This window comes from Sinohyriopsis cumingii, chromosome 1 (genome assembly GCF_028554795.1).
Source record: "Sinohyriopsis cumingii isolate HCF-2022 chromosome 1, ASM2855479v2, whole genome shotgun sequence".
NCBI classification, from domain to species: domain Eukaryota; kingdom Metazoa; phylum Mollusca; class Bivalvia; order Unionida; family Unionidae; genus Sinohyriopsis; species Sinohyriopsis cumingii.
Window position 1 is genome coordinate 191,810,699 of NC_142961.1, and position 26,317 is coordinate 191,837,015.

The 26,317-nt window shown below is 35.9% G+C and overlaps 1 protein-coding gene across 1 annotated transcript; it reads left to right on the forward strand.

The window, feature by feature from the left end:
* Nucleotides 1-1,360: 1,360 nt before the first annotated feature.
* Nucleotides 1,361-25,284, forward strand: LOC149808589 (uncharacterized). Its single transcript, XM_089979661.1, has 2 exons — nucleotides 1,361-3,039; nucleotides 21,151-25,284. Exons 1-2 carry the CDS (start codon nucleotides 2,733-2,735, stop codon nucleotides 23,586-23,588), a joined length of 2,745 nt encoding a protein of 914 aa, XP_089835787.1. The 5' UTR covers nucleotides 1,361-2,732; the 3' UTR covers nucleotides 23,589-25,284.
* The last annotated feature ends 1,033 nt before the right edge of the window (nucleotides 25,285-26,317 follow it).

Sequence of the window (26,317 nt, forward strand, 5' to 3'; positions counted from 1 at the left end):
CATGTTGCCAGAGAGAGAGAGAGAGAGAGAGAATAAAGAAAATGAATTTTCAATATAGCGGAAGCATGTTTTTGTGACTGATCCTTCGAAGATAATCTTATTCAAAACTAATTGGGAGATGCGTAAGTAGGTGTAGATAATACTGCAATCTAGTCTACCTAATCCTCTGTTAAAGAAAGTTAAGTAACAGCCGTTAAATATCTATGTCGCATACTTTTTAAATAGGGTCATATATAGTGAGAAAAATAAACGATGAATTTAAATCTCGTTGATATCGAAAGGAAGCAAGAAAATTGGCTTCATTTACACAATGTAGGTGGAGCCCCGAGTGGCCAATGGGTCTAAAGCGCTAACCGTTACGGACCATTGCCATCTCACCTCTGTCTTCGTGGGTTCGAGTTTCGGGTTCGGCCAGTGTGGGTATGTGAGAAAGTTTGCCAGTAGCTTCTCGTGGGTCGGAGGTTCTTTCTGGGATTTCCCGGGTTCTACCTCTACCATTTATAATGGCCGACATGTATAGCCTATCTTGTGCTGAAAAATGGTGTTAAACCCTACAATAACAGCAGCACAATGTAGGTTGATTGCCATACGCACTGTTACTCGCATTACATGAGTCTCTCGCTTTCATTTACTAATCAATCACCTTGGAATGTACAGTTACCACTGAAAAGGACAGTTACACAGTCTCTTAGCTCCATTAATGGCTACAATCTTTCCACAACGTGTTTTATTTGTGCTATATTTCATTTTTATCTGGATGTTAAGTTATATGACCTATTTAAACGAAAGTCCAAGATCACAAACGTGGACATAGATATTTGCAATTTAGTTAAAGTAAAACGATTTTTTTTCCTTCTCAGTTTGTATGATGCCTCTTCTTGCATTTCAAGATCGTCTATACCGATCTTTTACATACAAAGGCGTACTTTAAACTTCTATTAATTAATGTTTGTGACTCTCAAGTATTAACACTGAAGAAAAAAAAGTGTTCTCTGTAATTGCTGCCAGATGGCCATATTATAGTTGATACGGTATCATTATATCAATGCGCTGGAGTGAATAAAAAAATGGGCGGCGAATTTCCTTGGAGTGTCGAGTTTGACGATATAATAAGTAACAATTAGACCCAATGTCTGTCGCTGTTATTATACAAGCAGTTGCTACACGCTATCTTTTCTCAATACTCCCTTTTTGCCGTAAATAGTAATTGTTAGCGACAAAAAACGACCATAATCATCAAGATCGACTCAAACGGAAAATTAAAACGATCCGAAACAAAGTAGATTTAAAGGGACAAATCTGCACGGTGTAATCGACCTGAAAGCTCTGTCGATCCGGATGAGAAATTTCGCACGGGTCACATATATCGAAAACAAACGCATATTTTTAGAACTGGAGCTTTATCTACCTTATCGTGGTCGGGTTGATATGTCTTTTTTTAACACCTGCTGGGTTTAGAGGACCAAAGAAAAAAAGGAAGATGGATTGACGGATATCTATGGGAATAATCAAATTCATGATTAACAAAGGTCGTCATTATATAGCTAATTCTGGGTACATAACATCTCTTGTCTTCCTGCTCGGTCATCAAAGAGAGTAGACCTGTTGTATCTTAGATATACACATGCGGTAATTTGTACCTTCTTAAGCGGGTCGTCTGCTCAATCCATTCTGAGCGAATGTATTATGTGTAAGGAAAGCGCACTGAAAACTTGACTACGCACCGTGATCACTAATGGGGTTTTAATTGTAAACAAAATAACCTGGATGCGTATGTGTCTGGAGTATTCATTGTGAGGTAGATACTTTTGAAATTTACAGTTAAAGATGCCTTGTGGTCAGGTACTGTGATACCAACTTTTGATAAAACGACCATTTCACGCGCTGATGGTGTCGAGATTTCAACATGCCCTTCTTACTTCATATACCGGTACAGGGATACCTAAATCAACGATTCAGACCAAAGGTTGGAAATATGTGACATTGATTAGAGAAAATATCAGACTGGCGGAGAAGGATGTGTATATTAGGGTGTATATTAGGAATAGGCGCCATGTAAATAGTTTGTTTCCATCACATGGTTATGTACATGTACTTTTAAAGCGTGGAGGTATACAGTATTTCCATCGATGTTTTGTGAGGGGACACTAATAACACGCAGTTATAAATAACATGTGTATCCCATCAAGGACATTTAATATGCTGATTTATAATTTGGTATTGAAATGAATGTGCTTTGCATCAATAAACCTGGAATCATCGTATTGTGAACAATATATACGACAACATCTAACGTTCACTGGAGTATTTAAGGTGCTCTTGGCTGAAGATTTGATCGTCTAGATTTGGCACACATAAAATTCATCAATGCCTCTTCTCATACGGAGAGATGTTGCACGAATCAAGAATGAATTTATCCCGAAATGAAAACAAGCTGGTTCACGGAGACATGGACATTTCTATACTCACCAGCATAATTTAAACTGCCAGCCTAAATAATCAACACAGGTGCATCGACTGTTTCTTGATAAGCTGGAGTACGAAACTGATTACTGACCAGTCAGTTGTGATTAAAACGTAGGAAAATAAAAACGATACTTGAACCTTCCAACACATATAACATCTTTTTATTTAAAACAACTGTTTTGAATGTAACAAATGCAAAATCATTGGAAATGTATGTGTAGCCACTTAATTGCAGGACTCTCACGCTGCCTTTTAAGCTCGTATGCATGATGGGGAAGCTCTGGAAGCACAAAACTAACAGTAGTCTCGATGAACCAATTAAGTACAAATGGAGTCTACAATATTATACGCTGAAGGAAATTCTCACCTTCTTCAAGCTGCCGATCATTGTTCAGTGCGAGGAAAAATCCTGTTCCATCCTGGTGGGCAAATTCTTCTTCGATCTTCAACAGCCACTGCTGCTGTACAGCAAAAGATTCACCAGAAAAGCAGAGGCCAAATGTTTGCAGAAACTACTCAATGGCAGTTACGAAGAAACGAAACTGACCGTTGTTATTCCGGAACATTATGATGGTAGGTTTGAAATTTATTGACCTTCTTGATGAGAAAAACATTCGTTCAACTTAACTTATAATGATACGTTGATCTAATGTTTTGATTCTAAATACTTGTCGCTGTTTCAGAATAACTGAGACAATAAATAGTACCAGATGGTGGAATTACAAGTATATGTTTTTAGTAAGTCATGGTACCTTGGGTCTTGAAAGAGGGGAGCAGCTCAAAGCGTACCCAAACTGAAATGTACCCAAGTCAAAACGTACCGAGATCGACACATACTCAGGTCAAGACGTACCTAGACCGGACCGTACCCAAATTAAAACAGGCCCCACACTCGATTTGAATAATTATATCATTTTAGTGTATTGTGTTTCATATGACAGTGAACGGCCTGATGAGCAATGGAAATCGGCAGACTTAATGGAGCTATCTTGTCTTATAATCTAGCTTCAACGCACTTTAAGAAAAAGTCCCAAAAACAAGAAGTATCGCTTGAATATATTTATGTTATATATAGTTTTCCTTGGCACGAATGTAATCGAAGCGGCTTGATTTTAGAAATGACATAAATGATGTAAAGCAATTATCACTAATTGCCACAATAATTTTGTTTTTATATTACTACGCATATGTTTAAAGATTTCTAAAATATACCCCACCTCTACCTTCTCATGGATTGTTAATTTGAAAGTAGCTGCCTTTTAAACAGAACAAAATGCATAATGTGTATATCGGATTATATGACTGAAAAATTGCACGTTAGTCAACAGCACATAGGAACAAATATAACGTTGGCATGCAATATCTCTTCAGGCTCTAATTATACAAAAAATAATACATTGAAATCTTTCTAATATGAAATAAGCACAGAAATCATCTCTTGGTGGAATTTTTACAGATTTTTTTCCCTCTCTATTTGCTGTTTACGCTCTCAACACCATCGTCATTAGCGGGCAAAACATATATCATCAGACATGAAATACTCATAACGGATGAAGAGACGATACATTAAAATTATGAAAAAGAATCTTTGTTGACTATTAATTTGTAGGCCTTTTCGAAACATATAAATGCACAAAATTAATTAGTACCAAAATAAAGTAATGCCAGACATACTATTAAACAATATGCACTATAAATCAGTATATCCGAGTCATATAATGTAATTGAAATGAAATAAGTATAAATCATAATCAAAACTTGAAATGTATGCGTCCAAGCATGAATCATTCCGATTCTTGAATATATATTAATTACTATAAAGGAACTAACAAGCAATCAGGAAAACAATTACAACAATCGTATTAAAAAGAAAATGAAAAATATAGTAAATTATCAGCAACTAAAGCAATTAAAGCAACAGATGTTAAACTATATATTATCATCTTGTAAGGAGCTGACGGTCGCTGGTTGAGAAAGTGCTTTTTTTATTAAATGTTGAATACATTCATTGAAGGATTGTTGTTCAGATTTCCATAATTTATTAAGAACTTTAAAACATCTAAAAAAAAATAAATAAAAGTACTTAAATTTCGTATCTGTTTTGATTATCAATCGACAGTCGATCAATATATTTGATCATATCGGAATGTTTCCAATGATATTTAGGTAGATAATTAAGTCCATAACACTGACAATCTAATACAAAATAAAGTTTATCCTCTACTGCACTACAAAAGCAAACTTAGTCCATCTACCTGTTTCAACACGGGAGTCCATATAATGGTGTACGCAGTATAGTCTGTGTCATTTTAAAAATCTTAATAGTAATAAAATTAATGCATTCTTTACAGGAGAATATATTTGCAGGTGAAGTCATAGCCTTGCTCTGCTATTAGAAAGGGTCAAGTCTAGAAATTATCTTTCAAATATTTCTTTGTTACTTGTAGGAACACATGAGCATTACTTCACATTGTTGCCGCTTTAAATACCAGAAACCAAATATTTCTAAACGTTCTTACTACGCGTGAATTTTTTTTATTTATTTTTTTAAATTCTTTTCAGCTATACGTTACAACTTTTAATTATCATTTAACAAATATATGGAGTTTAGGTATTCGAAGAGGAACGCTTCCCAATTCACTACTTCTAATGATATTCTGTGATGAATGGTTAAGACCTAAAAATAGTGTTCAAAAGACCGAATAAATTATTTCAACATATGATAGAATTGGAACAATATGAACATTGTATAAACTACATAAAAATGTTTGGCAGTCAGAAAATGTATACAAGAACTTATTCAATGAAATCAAGAATGTCTTTGCTTACCCTGCCATATTATGTTAGCTTCTATAAATGAGTCACCCATCGTAAAAGCAGTTCTTCTATATACAATTTGATAACAATTTTAATTCCAAAAATAATAAAATATTTCGTTATTCACCACTCTACCCCCTTTTCAAAATCAAGACATTTGTTTTGATGTAATTAATATTAATTTCCATTGCAAACAACAGTCTTTTAGGGCATAAAACCCACTCGGATAGACACGAGATGTCTAAGAACACACAGCCGTTAGGTGGTCTTTAAGAGAGGGTAACAGGGCTGATTAAACTGTTTCTGAGTCGTTAATTTAATTTTTATTTCAAGTTATTATCATAAAGACAGACCAGGTGGGTTTGTGTTAGTGAAGAGACGATGACCTGGGATCAAATAAGATTCATCGTTAACGTAACATGAGCAGTTCTGACATCACGTAGCTACACACTACAATTTTGTCTGTTAGACAAGTTAGCTTAGACAAATAATCTCCACTAATGGTCTGCAGGACTCACGGTTCTAATTCAGTTCACATAGTAAACCTATGCAAAGACCATGATATCAAATAGTCAATAACTTAAAATTTCTGAGTGCTCATGATCAAACCTATATTTATCAGTATAGATGAAACGTGGATGTCAGCTTCCGTATAGAGAAGAGCATATGAGCCGCGACATTTTTTGGACCTGCATGTGTTTGAAACATGTGCTTTCAATTCCGCACCAAAGAGGCAGGTGCTAATTTAAGTAATGAGTGTTCCAAACTCAAGACTATTAAAGGACTGAAATTCCACCAATAAAACAATGTCTCTATTTTTTTCACTTACATCTAGGATAAGCGCTCAAAAGATATTTTGACCTTAAAAAAATAACTTACATTGTTAACCAATTCTGGCCAGCCAAGCCCATATATACTCTATTTTATGTTCACTCATTTCTAGGCTGGTTTCCATTTTTCCATAGAATTAGTACCGTGTGTCCTGCACGTGTACTGACTACTGCTACCCGAATGATACGATGAATTCTAAATGCAATATTTTTCCACATGTGACTGCTGGATTTATCCGCTCTTTTAATAGAATGAATACACGATGCCTATTTTACAACACATTATCTTAATCATATGACAAGTCTGGGTTATAAAATCATGTTATCATGTTAGGTTAACTTTGACATTTAAGACACTGTTCTGCGCACTCCAACAGATAGGGAATTATGAGACTGTGCTCACAAAGTGAAATTACTGAGTAATGAATTTATGAAATTGTACTGTTCACATATCATATTTGAATTTATGATGTCACGTTGCCTCGGATCCAAGGTAATTGTGAAACTAATTGTGGTTACGTTGCTCCAGATTTAAGCTAATTATCTAATTATGAAGCTAATGGGAGTATGATCTAAAATGAGAACACGGGGTCACTGAGATGGGGGTCGGTAGAGTTAGCGGAGAGAAGGGATTAAGATCGCTTTTAATGTAGGAGATTAAAGTTTATTTAGATGCATAGTTGCGTAATAGTAAGTAAAGGAATAAAAAGAATATACTCGTTGCGTTACTGAAATATCGGAGAACAGTTTGCTTAAAATCAGAGATCCACTGTTCTAAAGTGAAGATCTGACAGCGACCGCTTAGGGGTCATGTTCTGGTGACCTATGTTATTACCATAATCACTAATATTATCAACCAGTCGGATGAAGATTTATATCTTAGTGTTTGGAAGACTGAGTAGTATGGCTGAAGAGCATGAGTTTGTGCTGAACGATTTGATTCACTTTCAGATTTCTGAATGCTACATTTACATTGGCTAATTCAAAGGTCACCAGAACATGACCCATAAGCGGTCGCTGTCAGATCTTTACGTTGGACAGTGGAGATCTGATTTTAATCAGACTTCCACGGGATATAGCATACGTGATGACGTGTACAATAGGGCCTCGTGACATTCGTGGTGTCAGAAGTTGGATGCGATGATCTTAAAACGATACTTATTTTTGTGGACTATGGAAAAGGCAAGACGTATATTAAAAAGATAAAACAGATGAGAGAGTGTTGATTCGTGCTATGACAAAATGGACCTGAAACATTCAACAATAACACTTAAAAACTTTATGGGTGCCACGTTTTCTCAGCTCCAGTTAGTAATTCGTTATAAACAAAGATAGTATTTACAAGAGATGGTTTGATGTTTTAAACCTTGCCACAGGTTAGAGTTAATCTCTTACGCAAGATTACCGTGATCAGGAAGTAGATCCGGCATCTTGAATCGGCACAGGCGTTAGCTCGCGCGACCTCCCACTTATGTGTTACAGCTTAGTCTTAAAATAAGAGGAACCCGCGAGGGACCGGGGCGTGTTGTCAATCCGTCCCCACGTAGACAGACACCGATAGTTCGTTAAGTTTGATTGGATCGGGTCACAGCGACACCCAATCGTAATTCTGATCAAAATTTTGATCCGAATTATAACTGCTAACTAGCAAGCGAAAATTTAGTCTCACCTAGGAAGATTGCTGAGCAATATAGGGTTACTCAGAGGAGGCCATTCGTACTTTGGCGGTAAAACTTACAGAGGAGATTCTAAGGAAAGACAAAGCTTCGTAAAGGTTAGTAAGTTATTTGCTCTATATTTGCAGAATATTACGGCATTGTAATTGGAATTATGTGTAGTATGCATACCTAATTACTAGAATCGTTTGGTACGTATAATTACCTTTGTAGTATTTAATTTAAATGCGTATTTGAGAAATGAGCTTGAGTATTATGTAGAGAATTGTGTAGATTGTTAGCTTGTGGTCAGAGTTAATTTTGTAATTCGCTGTTAGGTTACTTCGTAGTAAACTAGTGCATTTATTCATGTGATATGTTAGATTTTACACATGCTTGAATTGTGAATTTGGAAAATGGATGAAGTGTGTATTATTAATTGATATGGATGTATGGATATATCAGAGTATGGATATTTGAATATTTGTATACTTTGTATGAGTTGTAATGTAAAGAAATGTGTCTGATTGCTGTGATATTGTTTAGTATAATGGGATTATGAATATGTACTGATGTGACGCAATTTATTGATGTATATAGGAGAAATAATTGTTACTGTGCTTTTATTACGCCGTTGTTTTACCATACAGGAACATATGAGTATTTCGATTTGAATGAATGCGTGACCGAAGAAATTGAATAGCCGTTATCTGATGATAGGCTTGGTGTAGTGTGAGATGAGAGGACTAAGGAAAATATTGTACCGTCTTTGTGTTTTCACAGGAAGCTTTTAGGGGAACAGAACTTCCGGTTCAGTTGAGTCCCGAGTCTGAAAGAGGGGAGACGGAAGTGAAACTAGCGGCGCAGTCGGAGTCGACAAGTCTAGTCAGTGGAGAGAGTCGAAGAGGAGGAGGAACTTTTTCTCTAAAACAGTACAGTCTCAGAACATTATTGGTGTCTTGTCATGAAAATATGTACTGGTAATGGTAATGATGGGTCATTTAGGGAAATGTATGTTGTCAAATCGGTTCAGTGTGACGCAATAATTGGAATAGATAATTTAAGACAAATTAATATTGTGCTTGATGTACCGACAATGCAGTCAATTGGAACAGTCTTTATAGGAAATTATGATTAAGTCAGGGGAGAACAAAACCTAAGAAATCACAGCGTGTCAATTGAATAAAAACATTTGAAATACTAATCCAGAAATGCTTCGTCAGAGACAAATTGACAGTGAGGCATTGGGAAGTTAAGACTGATTGAGCTAAAACAACACTTTATAGATAGATACAGCACAATGACAACCGGAATTCTAAGGTCAGTGAATATGTGACTCCAAGACTATTAAACTCAAGCAAGACCAATGAAACTCTAAAAGCATGACAACAGGCTCACTTTGGGAAATATCTGAAATATATGGAAACAAACCAGAGCAGTCATTATATACTGAACACATTCAGAAACCTAATGACCAAGACTTTGATATGGATTGGAATAAATATTGGGCAGAACAGCAAGTCAAAATACGCCAACGTCTTTACTCGTACAGTGCTAATTTTGCGAAATCTGATTGAGGATCAAGGAAGAACAGACATGGCGGAAGAAAGAATAGACACGTGGGAGTAGTCCACCAATAAGGCAGATACTACTACAAGCTTCCTGTCTCTTAAGGAGAGTAATCAGAAATCAGGGGAAAGATTTAAAGATTTATTAAATATGGATGCAATACGACCTTCATCCAGTCCTTGGGCATGTCCTGTCATACTATCCAGATGGAAAATATCGTTGCATGATTGACTATCGCTGGATGAATTCCGTGTGCAAGAAGGATGTCTCTTTCCTCTCAGAAAAATAAGAAATGCTAAAGGCTTTGAGCAAGTGCCAATACTTTATTTGTTTAGATTGCTTGCTTGTCTGGATACCATCAGGTACCAGTTAGAGAACATGATAACGAGACAACTGCATTTGTTTGGTCGGAATGCATATACGAGTTTAATACATTAGAATTTGCAATGGACTATGCAATGTTCCTGGGAACTTTCAAAGACTTATTGAATCCATTACTAGCTGGAATTCGGTGGACATTTGGTCTGGTATACATTGAAGATAATCTTTTTCCCCAGCTTTGATGACCAGATGCCTAATTTACAGCAAGTGTTTGAGAGACAGAAAAGCAGACCATTCACCCTGTATTGTGATAGTTCTGGGCTTGTTTATGAAGCTATTTAAGCCCAAAAGGATAAAAACAGTATCTAAGAAATAACAGCTTATGCTAGCAATTAAAGAAAAGTGCAAAAATTTACTCTGAATTGAAAGAGTGGGATATAAACTTTTAAACAATATATTTTGGTCAAAAATTCACGGTTGTCAAAGGTCATTATCAAGTAAAATGGCTTATGGGAATAAAAATCCGATTGTGGGCTAGCCAGATGGTCTCTGTCCCTTCAGGAATATGACATGACAGTTGAGTACAAGGCTGGAAATTCTCGTGGAAATGCAGAAGTGCTTAGTCGTGCAGAACATGGCGACGGTGGCGATTTGAATGGAGGCGACAAAGAATGCGGTGTAAAAATGAATAAATTACTGGACATTCAACCAGTCGCACAACTAGAAAGAATGCGTGAACTGCAAGACAGAGACCCAGATTTAAAACTATGATGAGATTCTCGAGGAGTGACAATACCTTAACCAAGAATACAATAAGTGTCCGAAAGGTGACTGCCATGACTCTCGGTTACGAATAATAAATGGTGTGTTAAGTCACATATGGTAACCGTGGTTAAACAGAAGGACACTTGTAAGAAAACATTTAGTGATACCGCACTCATTAATTGGTGAATTAATGCACGGGTGCCATGACGGTGTAACTGCTGGATATCTTGTTTTCATTCAAACATCTCAAAAGGTGTAAGATACGTTATGATGTGGTTATATATTTAAGGACATAGATTTGGATTCAAATCCTGTACAGACTGTATCAGCAAGAAAACTCACAAAGGCAGGACACAAACCCCATGTCCGTAACTGGACTTTTTGGCCTTGTCGCAAAGGACGTTTCTGGCCCGTTGACACCGAATGATCATGGCAACAGATATCTGGTTATTTTTACAGACTATCAGACGAAGTATATAGAAGCAGTTGCTGTCAAGAAAGCTGATGCAAACACAACCGCAAAACTTTTCGTTGAATCTGTTGTGTGCCGCTATGGGATCAGCCGGTGCCGTCTTGTCGACCGATGGGACATTTTACTGATCTACTGTTGAATGGCATGTGCATTGGAAAATACCAAAAAGATGTGTATCACAGCTTATCAACTTGACAGAAATGGCCTCGTTGAATGATTTGATGCCACACTGACAAATATCCTTTATATGTTTGTGTCAGACCACCAGAGATACTAGACCCGGTTCATTCCATATGTCTTGCTTGCCTATAACAGTAGCATTCATGAGTCGCTACACTAAATGAAATTCCAGACAATGTTTACAAATACTGGTCATTCAAACAGCCCAGGGATAATTGCCCTGATTATAGAAGCTGGCGAGACTGACTGCCGATGAACCATTAATCGTAACTGACCTTTGGTGAACTGTGTTTATTTCAATTCTTGCAACGGTGAACTTATAGTACAATTCACACGCTTTGGTAGCAAACAGCAGTGACTGTGAATATGTATATGGTTTGTGCTTGCTTGATTTAATTTACAATAGTGTACATGAAATACTTGAAGGTAAATGATTAATTATGTTCAACTGACTGAACATGTATGTATCTTGTTACTGATTTTACTGAGTTTAATGCATTTCAGATGTGAATATCCTGTTGTTAAAATGTATGCATGTACATAGAACTGTGAGAGAAAAAGCTGCAAAGCATCATGGTGTCCTATTATATTTACTATGACCCAGGACAGTCACTTCTTTGTGTAGGTGGTGAGATATTTCAAAGCGATCCAGACCCATGCTAATTACGAAGCTAATTGGGACATGATCTGAGATGCGAAGACAGGGTCGGTAAGACTGGAGTCACTAGAGTTAGAGGAGAGCATGGTTTAAGATCATTTTAATGTATTCGTTCGTGGTTAGGTACATAGACGTGTAATAGTAAATAAATAAATAAGATGAATATACTCGTAGGGTTACTCGTACCACATGGAACAACATATGTGAACAACAAGGCCTCTTAAACTATGAAACTGTACTGTTCGCCAAACAGATATGAATATATCAAAATACGCCGATCGTATAACTAACATGAATATGTGACACTACGTTGTTTACACAACGAGCATGACGTCATCATATTGTACTATAATGGTGCACAGTTTTCTCATTCATGCGACAGAGAAATCTAGCTGTTGTGCTGTACATACTTTTCTTATCTCAGACTAGTCATCTCAGACCAGTTGTCTCAGTCAAGATGTCCACGCGCTCAGAACTACTTTAAAAAAGAGACCCTAAATGTCTTCTGCTGTGCCTGACATAGTTGTTCTAAAATCAAACAGCAACAACAAATATATAACAAAAACATAGTAACTTAAGGTCAATTCATTTTTGAGAACACACCAAATAAAAACATTTCAAGAGAGACAAAGACACACATGAATACGATGTCGAGCTTTTTGGTATTGTGTTTGTTTGTTCAACACAGTATGGTCAGTTTTGTCCTATATGCAGGCCTAGCTCAGTATATTTTCAGGTCAGCGTCATTAAATGTATCTAAAGCTACCTAACTAGTTTTAAAGACTTCGTGTGAAACAAATTATATACTGTTAGCTACATTTAATGACGCTGACCTGAAAATGGACTGTACTACAGATAGGATAAAATTCTCAGTGCTGTGTGAAATGAACTATGACAGAAAACACTGATCTATGCACATAGACTATAGACCTATACCGCAAAACTTAGCAACAGCCAGAAATGTGTTATGTCAGACATGCTTTATTCTAATTTTGTTAAGCTCTCCATTGTACCCCAGTTGAATAAAAAATATACTTACAATATTTAATGACAGATTATGCACCAACCAGCCAGAAGGAATTATTTATCCGTGAACATATTAATCCATAAGCAAATTTCACTGCAGCATTTGCCATATTCCCAAGACAGAGGAATTAATTTTCAAAGAATCAGTGAACTTGAAAGTTTAGCACTTGGTTATCCGCTAGGGTCCGTATTTGGAGAGTCTTTTATACACGGGAGTAATTGTACAATCACCATTAAGGACAACACATGTATGCCAAACAGTTTCTCACCTCCTCCAAAGAAAAGGAGAGCTATATACAATAGTGACAGATCACTAATTACCCATAAATAATCTAATGCACCATGTTACTCTTCATTACACTTTACTAAGTATAACTACAGTAGAGCTGAGTACCCAGTATCGTTTCATTATTTACAATATAACTTTTCAAAATTGGAATTGTTGAAAATGATAATATTTTCTTGTAATAAATATAAATTATTTATTGTCAATTTCATATAACATCCATATATTAAATGTGATAATACCTCATTACTGTGCGACGTTTTATGTTGTTATTTTTCTTTTATCACTCATTTAAACTGTGTACTTCAGATGCAACGGTTACACCACAGCCTTCATAAACATATTGGTATTAATGAGCCGCATATAAACATTTGCACTTAAACTATATTACACTAGTGAAGAGTTCCTTTTACTTTAAAGGATAAATATTGGGTGAGAAAAATGATCTACTTTTTGGGGTTTGGACCGAGACAAGGAAATCCCAATCGCGGGGTTACATGTCTCCCCAATCGGCAAGCCTCGTGGGGAGAAAAATAATGCAACCCCTTGACTAGGATCTCCTTGTCTCAGTTTAAACCCCAACACAGATTCTGTTTATCTCGTATCTTGAATAGTCCGTCCGAACATCAATATCGCAAGGCCGGAGCATGATACACTGACTATCGAACACAGAGGCAAGTCACATATGACTTCATGCAGCCAACACCACTGATTTCACAACCAGTGTTACTGGACCAGTGCCTGAAATATCAAATGGAAATATACACAAATGAATGCATCGGCCTGCCACATCTAGCGTGTTTCAGTACAAACGCTACTACATATTAGAGGTGCGCTGTATACCGGTTTACCGCGGTATATTTTATCAGCTGTATGTATCACGGTATTTTCCGCTCTACCGGTACTTCGGTAGTTTTTGTCAGCAAGGAATGTACGTTTGCTGATTCAGTGTTACTGGCCCTCTCTGATAAATGCCTTAACCGGATGTTGACATCCCATTCAAAGTTTCCCATTCTATTACATTAATAACGCCCCTAGTAAGTATAGGTTTCAGTGTCAATACGTCATAATTTTATCAACAAGTCCTCTAGTGTCAGTATGTTTTAGAGAGTGTGAGCTATTGCGTAATCGAAATCATCCCACTTTAGTTACATTTGTAAAAGACAACGTATACAGCAATTAGCATACACATGAGAAATTCGTCTACAATAGCGTACTGACCATTTAATTTTCAGGGAGGGAGCGGAGACATTCTTTCGAGCTGAGATATTTTACACTCTTTCAGTTCAAGGTAATAACTAGTGCTGACCTTACATCCAACATTGCCGCAATAATGGTCGTCTTGACAATTGTTTTATTGCTACTCCTCCTGAATGTATGGTCACATTGAAATGGATGTCTATGTCCTCATGGCGTCCATTTTGATTATAATGTTGTCATTCAAGAACACAAGAGAGGGTTACAACATTCATCAACTAAAAATACGAAACGATCTTATCTTAAATTCTTTCAGATTCTTTTAGATCAGGAGAGTGTCGCTCAGTTCCAGAGACTCTTGTTTTAGATATGTATTTTATACCTGTGAAATTATGTTTCCTATAAGTGAAATCAAATTAACTAATTTACATACATTAAAAAAGTAAAACGAAATTTCACATTATGAAAAATACGTATTGCACATATCTCAGATACTGTTTTACGGAATTGAAAAGATATTTACACATTTGAGATAAAGGCATGATTTACGTATGTGAAATACTTTATATATATATATATATATATATATATATATATATATATATATATATATATATATATATATATATATATATATATACAATATTAGTTTTAAGAGCTGTAAACTCATGTATACGCATGTAAATTAAATCACATATTTCACACGTGAAACAGTCAGTTTCACATCTATGAATAAGATAAATATAAATAAATCTTTGTATTATATATATATATATATATATATATATATATATATATATATATATATATATATATATATATATATATATTTTCTCACATGTGCGACAATTGTTTTACATCGGTAAACTTTTTGTCACATATAATCAGAATTATTTTTCACATATGTGAGCTAAATGTTTAATTACACACACACACACACACACACACACACACACACATATATATATACATACATACATACATACATACATACATACATATGTGAAAGAAAACTTTTTAAACGAACTTTGAACTCAAGTGATTGGATAGATTTCACTCGTACAGAGGTTGATTAAGCGCAAGTTAATCACTGTTTATATTTTCGTTTCCTTAGGTAGTGTCAAAATTAGTTGTATTGTGATCTTGTTTCTGTCGTTATTATTCGCGTTACTTTGCATGAAGTACTCAAGCAACACACATTTGTCATTTCATCACATTTTACCACAATAATTAAAACAATTGTCCCTTCCTAACGTGAAATGTGATAATTTCTTCTCAACCATCGCAAATATTATCACAAATTTGGAAATACGAAGAATAAAAAAAAAGAATTTGATGTAAGCTTTACTACTGTGTTCACTTCTATATTGTTCTATTTGTTAAAAAACAATATGGCGGTGAGTGCAAGGCGTTGTGCGCAAAAGGTAAATGGAACCAGAATGATGGTGTAATAAATACAGATTCCTCTCTTTTAAGTGAGAACTTATATAAACTTATGACAAGACATAACTATTATTTTGGATAAATAGAGTATATCTACGTTTTTTGAGTGGATATACGGAAATATTTCAAGAGTGAAGTGGAAATATTGTGTTGTCACGAATGATAATGCAAAAGGTTTCCATCTTCTGAGTGAGATAATTCCGGTTTTCTATTCATAAGAAAACGTAGATGTTCTTTTTATTATATATTTTAATGGCAGAAACCATCCACTTGCTAGGTTTTTCTCCATTTAATTAGCGGCTCCATTGCTACATGGATACAAATTTCCACGATTTTACAATAATTTTGAAAAAGCGACGTTTTGCAAATGTACCTTCTACATATAATGTTTCGTACTTTCCATTTTGTCAAAATAATGATTGTATTTGTACGAAAATGAAGAGAGGTTTTTTTTTGGTTTTTTTTACACGTTTCATACCCGGATTAATACTGTTGGGGTGAGGTAATGTAGAAATATCATATAGCGGTTATATCTGACAATTTTCAGAGCGTGACATCTTTAAACAAAATATTTTAATACAGTTTACTTGTACAGGTTTACATTCTTTATTTTGTTTACTTCTGCATTAAAGCGTGAATTTTTTGTGGTCTTGACAAACTTGCAGTTTGGTAGCAGACGCTGCATCCAAGTTTCGATTGTCACTTAATTTCGGTTTGCATTGAACTCTAATCAGTGCCCGATTTTTTTTTTATCGTTTTCAAACACCATTATGATGCGGGTTGAACTTGCTACTTAAAACTGTTTTTGTTATATTTAATCACGAGTTTATTTTCTAAAAGATGTGTACCGTTTATTGTCACCGTTACGGATCACTGCCATCTCACCTCTGTCTGCGTCGGTTCGAGTCTCGGATTCGGCTAATGTGGTTATGTGAGAAAGCTTGCCAGTAGCTTCTCGTGGGTCGGTGGTTCTTTCCGGGGGTTTTCCGGGTTCTTCCTCCACCATTAATACTGGCCGCCATGTATAGCCTATGTGCTGAAAAATGGTGTTAAGCCCTACAACAACAACAACAACAACCGTTTATTGTAGAGTATTACAGGTATACTCTATGATACATGAGTATGTATGAGTGACGCATAGCAACGGGTCATGTAGTTCAATCACTGACAGTTTCCTTAATTCATGTATAAAACTAACCATGCAAGGGACAGTTTATATGCACAAATTTAATGCCACATGCACCTGCCTAATATAAAATTTCATTAAAAAAAAAAAACGAGTAAAGTCAAAAAGGTCCATGTTTCTGGATAGGTTCAATAAAACACAACATAAGAATATCGTTTACTTGACATGACAAGTCAAAATGAAGTTCATAAAATAAAAAGTGTATGCACCCCAACCCCAAATATATACATGCATTTTTCACGTCCGAATGCCGTTTTTGACAGCATGTGGTGCTCACAGCGCAAGTCCTTTCCCTGGGTGATAATTTTGATAAACATTGTTTACTGAATAGCTTGATGTAATTCGAAATAGTTGTCATCGAAGCAGTTTTTGAAATATTTTACTTGTAGTGAACCCACATGTCTACTGCTATGGGTGATTAGCTCTTCCTATTCGACTATTTATGTTTCGATGGCTACATAATGTGCAGTGACTTTGAGAGGTGGACATACCTCATACATTTCAAGAACAAAACAAGCCTGAAACATCTCATTCACAAATATATCCATATATTTAATCATGAAACAATAATGGCTAAAAGAGTCATACCATAGCCATAAGTTAGGAAATTGGCCAGGGGCCGATTTACAAAACTGTCCTCCCCCACCTCATTATAAAAAGTTAATACTTGAAGAATACCTTTGCAGTTTGGAGATCGTTGTTAGGCATTACTTGATAGCACCTTATTGACTGCATTAATGTACACTACAGAGTCTACGGTTGATTTTAAAGATCTGTACATCCCGACGTGGTGGGAGAGATAGGAAGGGAGGGAGTCAGACGGATGGAGCAGAAGAACAAAAAATAAAATAGGCCTAAGTATGGAATAAAAGTTTGAATAAGATACATGTGCGCAGACACATTTCCTAAATGGGAAAACAAGTAAATCCTAAAGTGAAATCACCACTGTGGCGATAAAAGTAGTATCATTTTTCTAGAACGGATATTCAAATATCTCATAACGAAATATTGTATTGTGTCGGAGTTTAAAGCAAGAAAAAAAAAGAATAAATAAACAGTTCAATTCTTTTTCATTTGCTAGAGATCTATCCAATTTATTGTAATGCTAACATATGATGATTTCACCACAAAAGTTATTATTTAGATCATACGGGCACAAAACAAAACAAGTAAATAGTTAGCAGTTTATTACATTGCTTACAGTTTCTCAGACAAATTTTAGTGTTAAAAATGGCGATATATAATATATGCAAATGTGCAGAATGATGTATACAACAGAGGTTGTGATAATCAAAGGATATTTAAATGACAATTGCGATATTAGTGTTAAATAGCAGATGGAAACCAGGTGAACCACAACTGCCAGAAGGGTGGATCTCGCCCCTATTTATAATGTTTGGGAGCACACTCAGGAATATTAACGACATAGTTTTTCAAGAATGTTACCAAATATGGAAGAACTCGGACAGATATTAACATGAGCGCCCACTTGCGTTATAATAAGCAGCTAATTTACATTGTAGTACAAATGGCGCCCGATTTCAAACGGTAAAAGAGTACACATTTCACAATAAAGTGTGTGTGTGTGTGTGTGTGTGTGTGTGTGTGTGTGTGTTGGATTTTCAAAGGAATAAAACAACGCTTACAATTTGATCACACTGCTTAAGAAAATGTTTAAAGATACATGCGTATTATTTTATCACTAGAGAAAAATGAATACGGTTGCTTTTTGCTCTTTTCAGAGTAGAAGGTAAACGAAGACAGTTTACAAAATTATAATGTACAAACTGGATATAAAAACATTTCCCCAGACGATACAAATTTGAACAAATCATTCATAGACGAGATAAATATGCAAAAACTACATTTCTTGTATAGAAGATTCATATTTCAAACAACTGTTACTACAGTCAATATTATTTGCATTGAAACAGAGACAGAAGCTTTCAGCACGAGGGGAATGTAACTAACTGGAGATTACGTATTATCTTTATGCTTAATGATACATGCAAAATGCACCTTGTCAGAAATGAATTTAACAGGTAGTCAGGTTTGTTTCGATATATCAAAAAATGACAGCTATTCATTCGGTGCTGAATGCTTTTCTTGATTCCTCTGTGACGCTCATATTTCGTTCATTGATGAGTGAATACACCTATTCATCCTTTCCTACTTACGTACCTACAAGGGGCGTTGCTATGGTACTCCGGACACCAGCTATACATGATAAATTAATTTGCTAAACGTTCCTAAAAATCTTTCAAGTTTTACTCGAACAAGGATACAAGCCCCGGAAATACATTTTCCTTTTCCGCGACCTTGAATTTAGTGCAGAGCTCTTATATGTTGCGCGCGTCACACGGTCTAGTTACAACATAAAGTTGGGCAAAAATTCATGAAAGTCTTTCCAATCGTTACATAGTTATCCACCGGACAAGCAAATGTTAACTTACAGGCCATAGGCAACTTCAGACGGGAATATAGAAACTGAGATTACACTGCACGTGAATGCAAAGTTGTTATATTATAGGTAGTCTTGCTAATAGAAATATATATTGTAAGACGAAACGTTCCTATTTAAAATGTCAAACCCAGTTAGTAAACACATACAGTATGCTTTTCACGGAGCCACTAGAAATCTGTTTTTCAAATTCCTCTGCTCCGCGAGATACACACCAATTTTCAATGCTATCGGTTGAAGGGTTGACTCCTTAAATGCATTAGAATTGAACAGTAGCCACCTCCCCCAGGAAGAGGTGGGTCTCGATATAGGGAGCTCATATGAAAATCTTAGTGTGCTTCTTTCCTCTGACCCTTTAGAAGCTGACTTCCCTATCAACCGTAAGTTGTGAACTGGACTGAGCAGAACACACCTGGGAATATCGACGATGAAGTTTAGTGTACATACAAGTATTTATAGTTCCTATGATTGGTTTCTTGTCGTATTGTACTGTACCTGATAGATATCTGATCTCAGTTTACTTCGCAAAGAGACATTCCGATGTCGGCAAAGATTATCGTTACCTTGTGTTAGACTTTTAAAAAGAAATCACAATCCACAGTTTCAAACAGCCCTTGAACCCTCTAGTCTCATCTAAAGAAATATCCCCACCATCACTTATATAATGAGTCATAAGTCAACTCTCGATCCCCCGACCCCCAGGGAGGTGGGTGTGGGAGCGAAATTCAGCCGATTGACGGACTATAACTTGTAACCCACTTTCATATTTACTTATACCTACAACCACTAAGCCGCACTACATAGAGCTGATATGCATTCGGCGCCAGAAACGATCGGTTGAACAGATTGTGCTTAATTTACTTTAGATTTATCCGTTACCAATGTCTTTCGTCATAAACCTTGACGACATACAGTCTTTAATAATATCGGGAATGATTACAGTTACATCCAAAACAAGTAAACCTTAACGACATACAATCTTTAATACCTTGAATGAATACAGTTACATCCAAAACAAGTAAAGAGATCATTCTGATATAAACTGTATTTTAAGTCAATACGAAAGTTTGGATTAAAAAAATGAATCATCAGTCCCGAATTTAAACAGTTTGATGGCAAGGATTCCAAAAGTTGCAGGTACAAACGCTGCTAAATATTTGTTGGAAACAAATGTTTGTCCGATTCTCCACACAAACAATGGGATATGATATTCCAGTCTGTTTTAAAAATGTATCCCCCCAATTGAACGATCGATAATACAGCTATCTAGATAAATAGCACCTTTGTTGTCGGGATTTCATCTAGACTTTTGAATATGAAGCACAATATACGTAGAACATAAACCGTTCAAGTACTTTTATCCTGAATTAATGTGGTTAACGTTCCCGATTTAAAATGGACAAGGTTTTTATGCATTACATGATATTGCAAAATGAGCTGGGGTTTTCTTGTACAGTTACTCACAAAGGCAGTTTTGATGTCGTGACATATTTATTTGGATATATGAAATAGGAACAAAAAAAAAACAACTCAGAGTAAATTACCAAGAATGGAAGCGAGAAGACGGCATCATCCGGGCAGTTGGAAACGGTTCAAATAAATTAGACAAGACAATACAGTGATGAAATGTTTGGGGCTTAATAATGCACACACTGTGCCACCCCGACCCACAAAAATAAACTCCCTAAACACTGAGCTATGAAATTAAATATAAAATAAAAATAAAAAACCCAGAAACCTTTTGTATCATGCTTTTGTTATCTATACTTTTTCAATGACTATTAACGAACTTTAAGAAATATATTTTATATCTCATAGGTTGGTTCAAGATAAGCCGACAGATGGACTTTGAGAAGCCTGCTCCCCATCACTCAATAGAATCTCTAATACACAGTGGATCTGACTTTTTCCTATGTACCGAGGAGTTTAGCGCCATCTGCATTCAGTCAACGGATGCAGAGGATTCAACAGTGGAAAGAGCCGTGGCTGCTGGTGAGGTTTTAAGGAAGACAGGGGTTCACACTATTAATAACATGATGCTACCACCGGCACAGAGGCATGACGAGGTGAACACAAAGTTCCTAATGTGTATAGATGACAATGACGATGAGCTTCTAGTACCCCTGAATCAAGCTGGCGTGTTTTATGAAGTATCTGATGGAAACTTTGACAGGAAAAATTGTTTGATTCAGATGGGTTACATGATTGAGGAAATAGAGGGGTTCCCAGTCTATCTTAGGCATGTATTGGGAGAACCCCCTCTTCTCGCTCAAAATTACAGTCCCTATCTAAAACTTGTGAGAATTATTGAAGAAGAAACCCTCATGGCGTCTACCCTTAAAATGGATGGATTATTTCCGTTAGAAATTCAAATCAATTCACCAATTAGATTTCAAATTGCTTTGAACACGGGAAATATTCTTTCGTCCAGTGAATATCTGAAAGCCATGGAACTGTGCGAAAGTGTCGACGAAACGTACGTGAAAGATATTAAATTTGCATTTACTATGTCTCCTCCTCTTGTTGTGGACAATGCCTACTCAAACCCTTCTTTCACTGATGATGAACAGAGTGAACTGGCATCGAACAGGTCATCCCAGCAAACTACAGCTTCGAACGGAACTAATGTTTTCGACATTGAAAGTGGTGAAGATTTAGTGGATATTGACGCTAATTCCGAATTTAGTATAGATTGGAATCCACGCAGGACCAACAGCGACGCCAGCATTGACCGGCAACTGCCAGGATCGGAAAATAACGGAATGCTTTCTGATTCTTTTGAATGTGACGAAGATCACGCAAGTGAGTGTTCATTTGCAAGTGGTAATCACAATACTTCACATGATTCTGGCATTCATAGTCAAGCAATGACCATAGGTTTAAGTGAACACGATCGTTGCTTTTGCGAGAAACATCTACAAAGAAGAGAGAAAATATTATCTAATAACCTGCAGAAGGCATCATTAAGTCAAGACATTGATTCAGCTGACACAATCCTTTCTCGGAATCAGTCTCTCTCTAGGAAGTCAGCACAGGGATCGTCATCTAGTACTATCTTGCCTTATAGTAGTCACAGTATCCTTGATGCTCATACATTAGATATCCGCAGAGAAAATCGTGCAATTGCGAGAGGAAATGATTTCAGTTCTTCCGATAATGCCCATTCCTTCGATTCAATTTCTGTTTGGAATATGGGTCAGCAAAACGAATATTATGTTTTTAATAGAACTATCGCTGGGGATGCAAAGTCATCGCCTACATCGTCAGAAGACACGATAACCGTACCAACCACTGAAAAAATGACAGCAAGCAATGAAATGGACCTTCCAGAGTCGACCAGAACTAATTCTTCTTCAGCGAGTACCTCTGACATTGCTAGTGAGGGTACTGTGCGGGTCAGAGAAGAATCTAACGTTTGGGGAAGTAGTCGCTCATCCTTATCCTCGTGGTCTTCTGAACATATTTCGTTGGATGGAAGACAAAAGGTCTCTGGTATTTCTGGTTTTGACATTGAAACATTTGACCCTCATCAGCAAGATCAGTTACAGGATTATAATTTTTTAAGAACAGCCTCATTACCCGTGCTTTCAGCAAGTCCAAGAAAAAAGACTTCGATTTCTACTAGAAAGTCATCTAGCTTGGAGGGTCCGGTCAGAATGGTCAAGGGAGGTGGTGTCACTTGTAATCATAAATCTTCCTTGTTAGGGTACACCAACATGTATAGTGGATTTGAGGACCTGTATTTGATTTCTGGAGTTGAATCTGATGACACGAACGACAACAGTTCTGAAAAGGGATACGTTGATAATAAGAGGGAAGAATTTACAGACTCATCAAGCCTTGCTTGTAAGAAGGTAGTTAGTGTTGACATTCATTACATCGTAAGTGAACAAACTGGGTCACAAAATAAGTTGTCAGCTATCAAACTTGATGGAGATTTCCCTTGTCAGGCGGATAACGTTAATAATCATACTCATGAAGATAAGCTTGACTCCAACAGCCAACAAGTGTCTCCAAAGAAACTTGTTGACTCTCTAGCGGGAATAGAAAAAATGAACCTGTTGTATGAGAGGGATGCTTGTACCAATGACAGAAATACGTCTACTGAAAGCTTACTATCTAATACGTCCAACAGCAGTGTTTCGCTTTCCGGTAAAATAGCAAGAACTCTTTGCCAAAGGGTTAGGCGAAAAAACGAAATCAAGACGATGGGTGTAGTGCAAGGCGTTTGGAATGAATCATCTGATTTTGTCTAGTACTATCTGCGAACAGGTAGACAAAACATCGATGATTTTATTCATGAACTGGAACGTACACACACATTTTTCCTGCATGTGGTGTAAGTGTATTATGGGTGTTTTGGCTTCCTGTTATATTGCCTTCGAAACAGAGCATCTGTTTAGAAATTCGATAGCACACTCGTGCTGTGCAGACAGGAGTGTTCGACGAGTTCAGTTGATAGCAAGTTTGCTGTTATGTAAATGCAAATAAATCTCAATTTTTCTACTTTGCTTTGTATGTTAAATATCAATGTATTTTGCAATATAAATTTGACGTACACAATTAAATTCCAAATCCACTGCATTTACTGCATCTCAGATCCTTCATTTTTGAAAGAAAAGAAAATGATTATGTCTTTTGTCTGCAATAATGAAGCTGCCTGTAACACCTGGTCACTGTTTTGCATGATCCTACCGAACATGCACCCCCTTCTTTTCACATACGTGTATACGTGTACCTGAATTTATATACACAATTAAAAATAAAATGTTTTGCTATTTGGGATTAATTGAACTTCGAAAAAAAAATCCTCTTATTCGAAACCAAAGTACATGCAGATTTATAGCTATATGAAAACCATTTAACTATAATAAAAGACACACACACACACACACACACACACACACACACACATATATATATATATATATATATATATATATATATATATATATATATATATATATATATGGGTTCATAAAATATTCGGTGCTTTTTTATGGGATAATTATTTATTATTGGCAAACATTACATTCTTCTGTGACACACAATATCCAAGATCTGCCCGTTGTATTTGATTGCAAATTAACCGTTTTTAGTTAATTGACCGTTTTCAAATGATTTAAATATCCTATTAGTTTCCAATGAAAGACTATCACTAATAACCACGTTGATAACTATCATCAATATTTGAATTTAAATGCGATGTTTTTCGCATGAAAGAGATTTCAGTGAAACGGAAAACAAGATAACGATGCTTCTGCAGAAAAAGCATACGTTTCTGTCATTGTTAAAGACTCTTTATATTAAGAATTATTGAATCAGTAACTTGCAAGTTCATTGATCTCATGTCACTCACCTCCATTTTTTAAAAATGTCATAAATGAGCTTCTATGTATTTGGATTTTTTGTGATATGCTAACTGGGAATCCATAATATTGTAGAGTTCCTGAAAGGAACATGCAAATATTGTACTCAGTGTAACTCTATAATATCTTCCTTTAACCCAGTTCATCAATTTATGTTGTGTTTTTCACTCAAAATGAACGTGTGTGTATATAGAGGTAATCGAGACACACACAGAACACACTTACACACACAAAAGTCGTCTTCTGTAAGAGACAATTTGAAAATATGCATAAGCAGACTCCATCTTAAAAACTGATCATTCGATTTTAAAGGACCGCATATATTTTCAGTATAAATGTACGGACTGGTAAAATGCCCAAACACTCAAGATCGAGATCAAGTTGGCAATAGTTATGATGTCCATCTATCGTATATGTTTCCAAACAGGAGCTGATTTAAAATATTATCTATCAGAGTTATTAAATATTTTAAAACTTGTGTGTCATTCTAGTTTCCATTCCAGTGATGGAATCTGAAATCGTTGCTTCAAGTTTATATGGATGAAATGATTTTTGATTTTTAAATTAAAAACATTACAAAGCATTGGTATCAGTGTTCGCATCCGTTCGTACGTCAGTCCTACGTCTATTTAAGCATGGATTCACATAAAATGTTCAAATATTGATGCGTGTGTTTTGTGAGGGGAAGAAAACAATCACAGGCCTTCAAATGTCTTTCAAAATACATGTGCCACAAGTCGTCACATTTGTATGTAGAAACATGGCCACTAGTCATTAAACTATTGCTATAACAACAAAATTCCGAGATTCCATCTAACAAGATTTGTGCTAACAAGCCTAGAAATACAATCAAATAATCTGATAACATAAAAGAAGGCGTAGATCATGCAGGAAAAAACGAGTATTTATTATTATATTTCTGTTTCGAGGAGCTTACGCAGTTTACTTATAAAATAACAGATTAACAAATATGCTAGCCAGTTGGATGCTTAATCTTTAATCCTCTTTGTTGTTTCAGATACATATTCTAATACAATTGCAGAGAGCAAGCTGATTAATACAATTCGGTAATAGTTTTCATATCCTTTTCTACGTTTATAAATTAACAAATCTGCGACATCGTTACTCCAACTTTTACTACCACTTGTTACTGTTAATCCTTTAACAACGTAGTGCGTTGTTGCTAGGATACCGATAGCTGCAAAACAGTAGCACTTGCTACACGTTTTCCTTTAAACAACCTTCGTAACCTTTTGTCTAATTGTAACTGTTCTACAATTTTAGAGCCATTTGCTAAGTGACTCTTTAAAGTTATTTTCGATACCGGTTATATATCGATCTGTGTGTGCTCTTGTCTCATTCTTTTGCAACGTTTTTCCAATTAGATTTTATAGCCGATCTTTTCTTTAGCATGTCATTTTTACATCTCTCTATTTGTCGAACGAATCAATGACATTTTTCATTAATTTTGAATTAACTACTTCAAATCATCTGTAATATTCCTTAATTAACTTTCTTCAAGCGACGTAAATTATATAGGACGCTGCTCATCTACGATAGTTTCGACCTATTTATTTACTAAGGTGCGTGTATTTTATCTGCCCATCGAATGATTC

Excerpts from the sequence above, each read along its gene's own strand:
- LOC149808589 (XM_089979661.1), top strand. The coding sequence starts at position 2,733 with ATGATGGGGAAGCTCTGGAAGCACAAAACTAACAGTAGTCTCGATGAA. Across the intron at positions 3,040-21,150 it reads TATTCCGGAACATTATGATG|GTTGGTTCAAGATAAGCCGA; the intron begins GTAGGTTTGAAA and ends TATATCTCATAG.